Below are 8,841 nucleotides of genomic sequence, written 5' to 3'. Positions count from 1 at the left end.
AGAATTAGTGGATATATTTATAAAGTTATTGAAGCCATATGTATTTCATAAAATGAAGCAGAAGCTCGGAATGTAAAGTAGAGTTTGAGGGGGAGTGTTACACTTCAAACTCTTCCTAATAATACATTGATAGTAATAGTTGGGGTTGATAGATAGAGTAACAAAAATAAAGTAGCGGTGTTTTAAAATTCTTGAAAAACAGTTATGTCATACAAAACGGTATGAATATGAATGGAAGAAATAAAATCATGCATGCATGCAACAACTATATACATATCAGATTTAAAGATGGATACTTAATGATATATACTATTATAAAAGCTCTAGACTATCTGCAAGCTGTAGTGCTAAATATAAAAGCTGGTACTTCAATGAATTCCTGGAACCAAGAAAACATATTATAAACTGCAGCTTCAGGAACTTACATATATTCAAATTCATAGACTTGTAATAAATATATGTATATGTAAGCAATTAGGTCAGCGGGAGAATTACAAAAGTAGTGTGCTAATATATTGAGGTCCTATAAATACAAAACCCCAACAATTTTAGATAGAACACATCAAAGTGAAATAATGAGAGAGAGAAAAGAAAGAGTTGAAGCTCTGTGTTGTGAGAAAAAATGGTTGGAGCCCGTTGCTTGGAATAAAAAGTTGAGTGTTTAATTATTATTTTTTACATCTTTATATTGAATATATCAATATATTTATACCCGTCTTTAAAAAAATTAGTTCAACCTATTTACTTTTTCAACAAAGTGTTTGTATTGTTTATGATAACAAAAATAAAAAAATTATGTTACAAACAAAACTTATATTTTAAATATATAAAATAGTATTGACATAGAGAATTAGTTATGAGATTACATATGTTTAATAATGTTATAATGTTGGGATGTAAAATTAAATAATGTTTGGAAGTTAAGTTATTTTGCTTTCAGTCTTTCCGCCTTTCACTTTTAATTATGTTTGGCCAAATCCAAGAGTAGTGGAATGCATGAGAAGTGTCGTGAACCAAATTAAAGAGAACACAAGAAGATAGAGGGATATCGAAGGGAAAAAATAATAGTATGATTTAAACTTTGCGAATAACTTCAAATTTTAACTTTTCTTTTCATTGATTTTTTTTATATGTTGGATCGTGTCAATCTAAGTAGCACATCGAGGAAAATGAATATAATTATCTTGTATATAGAGAAGCTAATTAACTCCATTAGTATGAAATCTTTTGAGATTTGTGCAAAAATAAATATGTGCGCACTCGACCATAGTGAACAATATCATACTAATAATGTGGAGTTAAACCTGTATAGCAAATCCCAATAAGTGGTAGAAAGAGCTCATGGTCACAAGTGAGATCTAGGGGGAGTAATGTGTTGTGATTGTACCATTTTTAATTCTTGGTTTATAGAGAGGATTGTTGGATAATGTTTAAGTACCACATCGAGGAGAATAGAGATAATTCTCTTGTGTATAGGTCAGCTAATTAAGTCCATTAGTATGAGGCTCTTAGGACTTGTCTAAAAGATAAATCTGTGCGGGTGTGGCCAGATGGGAAAATATCATAATAATGTGGAGTTAGGTCTGCTTATCAAAACCCAACAAGTGTTATTATAGCACATGGTTCAGTTTTATGATCTTGGGGGTAATGGGATGCGGTTAATTCAATGTGGGTAGTTCTTCTTGGTGGCGATTAAAGATCTGTTGGGGTGCCTTGTATCGAGAATTTTCTTGATGGTGTTCAAATCGCGGGTGGCGGTTAATTCAATGCGGGTTCCGTGAGGTGAATCGTGACGGTGCAAGATGCACATAGATTAATCGCGGGTGTAAGATCATAGAATTTGTGGTTATTGGGTTGAGGGGAGAATTGTTAGGTGATATCAACCCAATTATCATATCGAGTAGATAATAAAAAATTAGTATGAGATTTTTTGAGTTGAGCCAAAAAATAAATCTATATGGGCTCGTACCAAAATGGAAAAAATGAAATAATACACGCGTGCGGCCAACAATATAATACGAATCAAACATTCCTATAATTTTTTAAAAGAATCCAAATCTTGACTGATTATGATTAAAATGATCTAATCGGTATCTTTCATCCCGACAAAAAAAACGTTATCTTTAATTTTACATATTATAATATATTACTTTTTTAAATACCAAATCATAACATATTGTCTAGTAACAATAAAAACGTACAGTTTCTCAGGTATTTAATTAGAATATTATGACATTTGTTTGAATTTCAAATATTCAGATATTTCATTCAGATTTTAAAAGGGATATTTAACAAGATATTATAAAATCTTTTAAATTGAATCAAAACCCATATCTAGCCGGGCCTCACTCCTGTATAAAGACCACAAGGTCGCTTCCTGAATCATCAAAACTTGTGTATCAAGCTCCTTGTCACAAGCAAGAAAAGAAGGTAGCATGTCGTCGCCATCACATGAGGAGAAGAAATTGTTGACCTTGGGAACCGAGGACAATGTGGAGATTGTTGTTGAGGAATCAACAGCTATTTTATCAAAAACAATCAGAAACCTGGTGGAAGACAACTGTGCTTCCAATGTCATCCCTGTCCAAGTCGATAGCATTACCATGTCGAAGGTTATCGAGTATTGCAGCAAGCACGTTGGTGAAGAGACCGTGAACGAAGACAAGAAGAAGGAGCTGCAACAATTTGATGCAGATTTTGCTAAGGAGCTAGACACTAACATGTTGTACTATCTCCTTCTTGCTTCCAATTATCTGGAGATTGCTGGCCTTTTGGACTTGATCTCGCAACAAGTTGCTGATAGGATCAAGGGAAAGATGCCTGAGCAAATTAGAGAGATGTTTAACATTAAGAATGACTTCACTCCAGAGGAAGAGCAGAAGTTCCGCATTGACTATCCATGGGCTTTTGATTGAAGATTTGGTTTTATGATGATTCTGAATTTTTGGAATTTATTCCTATGTTATTGCAGTGTTTCGTTTTCAGTTGGTGTTTCCAACTCTTTTTTCTTATTGCTATCATGAACAGATAGCTTTGTTAAGACTGAATCGTTTAATTTATATTTGCATTATCTTTTAAGGAAGATTTGTTTTACTGTCTCATAAAATCGAATATAATAAACGTATATTTATCCGGATGTTCTTTATCTTTCTTGGCTCCGATTTTGTTATGGCAAAAGAAAGAAACTGTGTCCAAATCTGCCGCAACAAAAATCGCACAACCTGAGACCACAAGTCCCTTCAAAACTCGCATTGAGAATACATAGTTCTCACTATTTTAAAAATTGCAGCACAAATATTCAACAATTCCACTTCTTTATAGTTATAAAATTTCACTATGTTTATTTTCAACCATGTACAGAACCAAATAGATGCTTACTTTTGTTAAGGGGTTAGAATTCGAGGCAGCCGATTAGTAGTTGTTGCTGATGATAAAATCTGTCTGATAAAAAGATTCAAATGCCTTGGTTCAAACTTTTTAAACAAGAGGCAAAACACTGGTAATAAATACCAGAGTTAACTGTATTTTGCAACCCAACATTTTATTAAATAACAAAATTATATATTTATTTTCAAAAATACAGTTTGCAACCCCTAATTTTAGACATTAAATATAATATGCATCATTTTAACCATTTTGTTAAAAATATTTATATTGTGGATCGTAAAATTGAAATTCAGCAAAATATTTAAATAATAATTTTAATTTTTTTAAATTAAACTAAAATTTAGAATTTTAAATTATAAAAATAATATTAATGTCAATTATTTTATTACTCAGTATAACTTTTAAAATTTTAAAATATAGATATATTTAGAAACTTTATGATTATATATATAAACATATATTTTGCTTAATAAATATATTTTAAGTATTTAGCATTATGATTAATTTAGAGTATTACTAATAGAAAATAGCTATAATTTTTTTCATGTAAAAAATGTATTAAAATAAATATTTTAATTAATTTGAAATTTTAATTATTAATATTAACATTTCAATTTCAATTTTATAACGGGAAGGGATTCATATTGTAGTTGATATTGAAAGTTAAGGGTTGCAAACTGTATTTTACAAAATAAGTATACTGTTTTGATCTTAAATGAAAGATGTGGGTTATAATCACGTGATAATAATGAACGGATAATTAATTTTATCAAAATTAATTATATAAATAAAATAATCTTATCCTATGTTTTTTTGAATGATCATGTGCCTTTTAAATTTTATCTTGTTTGTTTCGAGCATAGTTTTTGGAATTGAAATATAGTTTCTTAAATTTTCAATCCTATATTTGTTTCACATGAGTTATAATGAGGGGATAATAATTTTTTAAAAAATCACTTGTATGAGGGGATAAAATAATATCCTCTCCCATCAAGTATCATAGAGGATTATAGTTCTATCTTTTATTCCAACAAAACAAACATGCCATATGATAATTTAAATGATTATAATCATTGGATAACTTTCACTAATATACAAAATAAAAATGGAATTGAAAAATTTTGAAGGATTAGAATCATATCATCTGCTTAATACCATGAAACAAACATGACATTTAGAATTTAAAGGCATGCTGACAATTATCATCCTACTTTGCACAATCACAGCAAGTAAGCCTTACCGAACTCACACAAATTTGTTTTTGGACACATTCCAAAAATTATATGCGAGATAAGTTAGATCTGATACTTGGGTTCAACACCAACGACATCCATCTTTTTGTGTAGTTTTAGTTCACTTATCGAACAATTCCATCTTCCAGGTGAGTTACACCACTTAATATGATGGCAGCCACAACAAGCTCAATTTGCTACAACTCCTACCAGCAAATTTCTTACCGTGTTACTTCTGGCTTGAAAAACTTATCTCTGTTGATAATAATACGTAGGCATTGAAGTTCTGATGATATTATCACATTGTAATATGATACTGCAGCACATCTTATCACTCTCAAACAAAAACATTTGCATAATGAATATTTTAGCCAACTTATGCGAACATCTTTGATTTGTTCTAAAGTTTATGTTAATCTTGTTGGAAAAATAATCTTAAACTTGTTTTAATTGTTTTATTTATTTAATTGTTTGATTGTTTTGTTTTAAAATAAACATTGTAATCAGTTCATTGTTGCATATGACTTTGTTATTTAGTTGTTTAGAATTTTCAGGAGTGTGAGAGTAGTGGAGTCAAAATTTGAATGTAATTGCTGGTTTTTAGCATCCATTCACTAGGAGTCAGCCTATATATAATTTGCATGTACTAGCTTTAGCTTTAATGTATGGGATAAAATCAATTATTTGTTTTTTTCAGGTTAACATATATATAAATAATGTATGTGTTCAAATATCAACTTTATGTTTTCTACAAATCTTAGTTACACAGACTTCTCAATTGACAACTCTGATAAATTAGAATCTCACATTAATTCTTGTCTTTATGGATACTTCTTAACTCTGCACAGTGTTTATTTTGGCTAAGATTTCTCAACATTATAAATTCTCTCCTTAAGCAAGATTACCTTTTCTGTAATGTATTTTTAAACCTCTAGCTAATGAAGTATGTAGCAAATATGTAGAAAAGATATGAAAAGGGCATGAATTTCATTAGGTTTCATACACACACATTGCAACGCTTTGCAAATATATTAAGCAAAAAACAGGCTTAACGAAAAGCAGAAATAAAGTCAAAAGTCTTGGCGACTGCTGATCAAACATTTTCGGTTGATTGAGGGATTAGTGGCTGAGCTAGTGTCGATTTTGGAAGGACTGGTGTTCTGTTGCTGCCATGGTCTGCAGGGGATTGAATTGCAGTCTTTTGCATTGCAAATTTCCTCTCTTCACTCTTCCCCCATAGCACAAGGTACAATCCTGTTATGATCAACACTGCTCCTATAATCCTGTTAAAAGACCAAGTCAAATTATTCTCCGAGTGAAGTAGACCCTACTTTATGATTAGAGAATTCATTTCCGCAAACGTCATTCTTCATTCTTTATTACAAAGTTAAATAAATGTGATTTTTCAGTATATGATCGCAGGAGTTAAATGGTAAGTACCCTCCCAAGTAAAACTCTTCGCCTAAAGCGACAGAAGCCATGATAGCGACCACAAGGGTCTGAACAGGCTGATACACTGCTACAAACACAGGGCCTCCCCTGTCGATGCACCATATCTGTACAGCAAATGCGATCCCTGATGCTACAATTCCCTGCAGTTCTTTCCATCACTCTCATTAGTTTCTAAATTGACTAAAAAACAAAATCAGTAACCAAACAACATTTTCAAGTTTTTTTGGGGGGTAAAGGTCCATGGAATTTTTTTAAAAAAATATCACATAGCCAGAAACAACAGAGATTGACAAAGAAAAGGGACTTACAGCATAGAAGACACTGAAGAGTTCTCCACCTGAGTGAATTAACCAAGCTTGTGAATCTCTCTCCACAAAACCAGCAATAACAAGAAACTGTATCACACCAAAGAAACACTGATATGAAGTTACGGAAAGCCTAGCCGGATACTTCTTCAGAACCGGTGCTTGTAAAACCAACCAAGCGGACCAGGAGAGGCAATGGCCTATCAAAAAGATGCAACCCAATGTCCAGTTTTTTCCCTTGGCATCCCCAAGACTTGGAGAACCCAACATTGGTGATACTATATCATATCCGTTGTTAGTCCCTTGTAGTGGTGGAGTTGGGCTGTAAATCGTAGGACCTTTGTAAAGCGTGATCACTGATGCACCAGCGACACAGAAGAGTGTTCCAGCAACTTTTCCTATGCCATCTTTACGATTAAGTCTTACTTGTTCGATCCTGAAATATATTTATCAAGATCATGCAAAGTAAAGTTATAATCAATTTTCCTTGATAAATTAAACAATCAAGCACATTAGGCTCAGTCAAGTGGTACATGCGTATCCCAACGTATAAAATAAATTTATAATATAGTGGTTATAAAGGCTTGCCGGAGAATTGCTGCCATGAGGAATGTAATGGCTGGGACTGAATTTTGAATAGCTGATGCGAAAGTGGGGGATGTGTGGTCCAAACCCAACAAGTAAAATCCTTGATTTGCTGTTATCCTGTCATTTTACAGATAATATTCACGCAAGTGTAATTCTGAAACAAACTAATCAACGATGCAAGTACTAAAAACTGAATATTTTTAATAATCAGATGTTTTGATGGTTTGAAAACCTACCCAACAACAGCCAGAAGGAAGAATTGGACAAGAAACGATAGAGAAATCGGCGGCCGCTCTTTCCTGTTAAGACAACAGTAATGAAGAAGAGTCAGTATTTATCAGTTAGATCAACTTTAAACCATGCACATTAAGTTTAGTTTGGTTATTTTCTGTGCCTGCATATGGAATGAGCTTCAATGCTAAATTTACGTACTTTTCGAGGAAATAAGCGAAGGGCAAGAGCAGAAGCAAAGCAAGAATGTTTCTATAAACAGGGAAAACAATCTTGCTGATGCCCATGTTAAGGGCAGCTCTGGACACAACATGAAAACCTGCATAACCAAATTGCAAAGCCAGCATTGCCACATGCAGCTGCAACTTTTCGGGTATTGTACAACCCATTACACTTAAACTTCTAGCTGCTGCAGAGCCACTATTATCTCCCATCTCGGTTCAACTCGAATAAGATACTCTCAACACAAGTGGTGAGGACCTAAGGGAAGAATTGAGGTCATATAAATATAACAACTCAGGAGGTGGTAGGGTTGATTCTATGATTTGGCCCACAAAATAATAACATCAGAGTCTGGTTCTTGGTCATTTGACAAACTGAATAATTAAAATATGTGAATAACATGAATTAATAATAAATCAACAATATTGTTTGGTAAATATATTTCTAAAATATATGAATAATAATATGAATGATGTAACCGAAATAAATTTCAAATTTATTACCTGATTACACTTTGACACTTTTAATTGACGTGTCAGATTAATGGGTGTAAATTTACATACATGGAAATAGCACAGAGTTAATTTACATAACATTATTTGAGAACAGTGTTGTAAAAAGCGTAAATCAGACCTAAGCGGTGAAGTTACATTCTATCACTTAAGCGCTAAAGCGGACACTTAAGCGTTAAATTGGACGTTTAAGCGGTTTTAAAAATAGACCATTAATCGTATTATTAATAAATAAAATATATGTATATATATTAAAAATACCGAATATTTTTTGAACAAAGAGATAACATCAACATATTATAATAAACCAATAAAATGATATTTCACAAAGTTATAATTAACTAAAAAAATACAAGTAATATTTAAAAATATCAAATTATACCTCTTTAAAAAATTATATTTTTCTTTTTCTAATTATTTTTTAATTACCATTCAATTTGGTCAAAAACCGCTTAAACGGTCAAAATCCGCTTAATTCCGCTTAAAGTTGCTTAAACCCGCTTAAACATTACTAAACGCTTAACTATCCGATTTTACACTAATCCAAATGATTTTACCTCCGATTCCGCTTAAGCCCCTTAAGCGTCCGGTTAATGCGCTTTTCACAACATTGTTTGAGAATGATTTTGAAAACAATTTTTGGAGCTCTAAAATTTCTCTAATAATATTTTTGTTTTGTCCTATTCAACAAAATATTTATTTATTGATTTCCATTATTAGTTAAAGTTATATTAATTTGAATTACTTTAAACTAACATTCAAATTTTATTAAATATTAAAATTAACATTATAGAAATTGTAAATCATTTTACAAATGTCTGGTTACTAGATGTACCATTATATATGTTAAGTGCAATGCTTTATTAAATTTAGATGCATAGTACTAATTTGAATATTGCAAAATCTCACAAT

The 8,841-nt window shown here is 31.6% G+C and overlaps 2 protein-coding genes across 2 annotated transcripts; one reads left to right on the top strand and one right to left on the bottom strand.

Annotated features, from left to right (window-relative positions):
• The first annotated feature begins 2,418 nt into the window (after window positions 1–2,418).
• On the top strand, window positions 2,419–3,130 carry LOC141682894 (SKP1-like protein 1). Its single transcript, XM_074487581.1, has one exon. It carries the CDS (start codon window positions 2,436–2,438, stop codon window positions 2,913–2,915), a length of 480 nt encoding a protein of 159 aa, XP_074343682.1. The 5' UTR covers window positions 2,419–2,435; the 3' UTR covers window positions 2,916–3,130.
• A 2,446-nt stretch (window positions 3,131–5,576) lies between these two features.
• LOC141687044 (protein WALLS ARE THIN 1-like) lies at window positions 5,577–7,676 on the bottom strand. The gene is made up of 6 exons (XM_074492184.1): window positions 7,397–7,676; window positions 7,201–7,263; window positions 6,965–7,081; window positions 6,380–6,812; window positions 6,060–6,211; window positions 5,577–5,902 (listed from the first exon to the last, which is right to left on the bottom strand). Exons 1-6 carry the CDS (start codon window positions 7,627–7,629, stop codon window positions 5,713–5,715), a joined length of 1,188 nt encoding a protein of 395 aa, XP_074348285.1. The 5' UTR covers window positions 7,630–7,676; the 3' UTR covers window positions 5,577–5,712.
• Window positions 7,677–8,841: the final 1,165 nt, after the last annotated feature.

This window comes from Apium graveolens, chromosome 9, assembly GCF_009905375.1.
Source record: "Apium graveolens cultivar Ventura chromosome 9, ASM990537v1, whole genome shotgun sequence".
NCBI classification, from domain to species: domain Eukaryota; kingdom Viridiplantae; phylum Streptophyta; class Magnoliopsida; order Apiales; family Apiaceae; genus Apium; species Apium graveolens.
Note: the sequence above shows the minus strand (reverse complement) of the source record. Positions and strands in the feature narration are given on the sequence as shown.

Excerpts from the sequence above, each read along its gene's own strand:
- LOC141682894 (XM_074487581.1), top strand. The coding sequence starts at position 2,436 with ATGTCGTCGCCATCACATGAGGAGAAGAAATTGTTGACCTTGGGAACC.
- LOC141687044 (XM_074492184.1), bottom strand. The coding sequence starts at position 7,629 with ATGGGAGATAATAGTGGCTCTGCAGCAGCTAGAAGTTTAAGTGTAATG. Across the intron at positions 7,264-7,396 it reads TTCGCTTATTTCCTCGAAAA|GAAAGAGCGGCCGCCGATTT; the intron begins GTACGTAAATTT and ends TTGTCTTAACAG. Across the intron at positions 7,082-7,200 it reads TTCCTTCTGGCTGTTGTTGG|GATAACAGCAAATCAAGGAT; the intron begins GTAGGTTTTCAA and ends GTAAAATGACAG.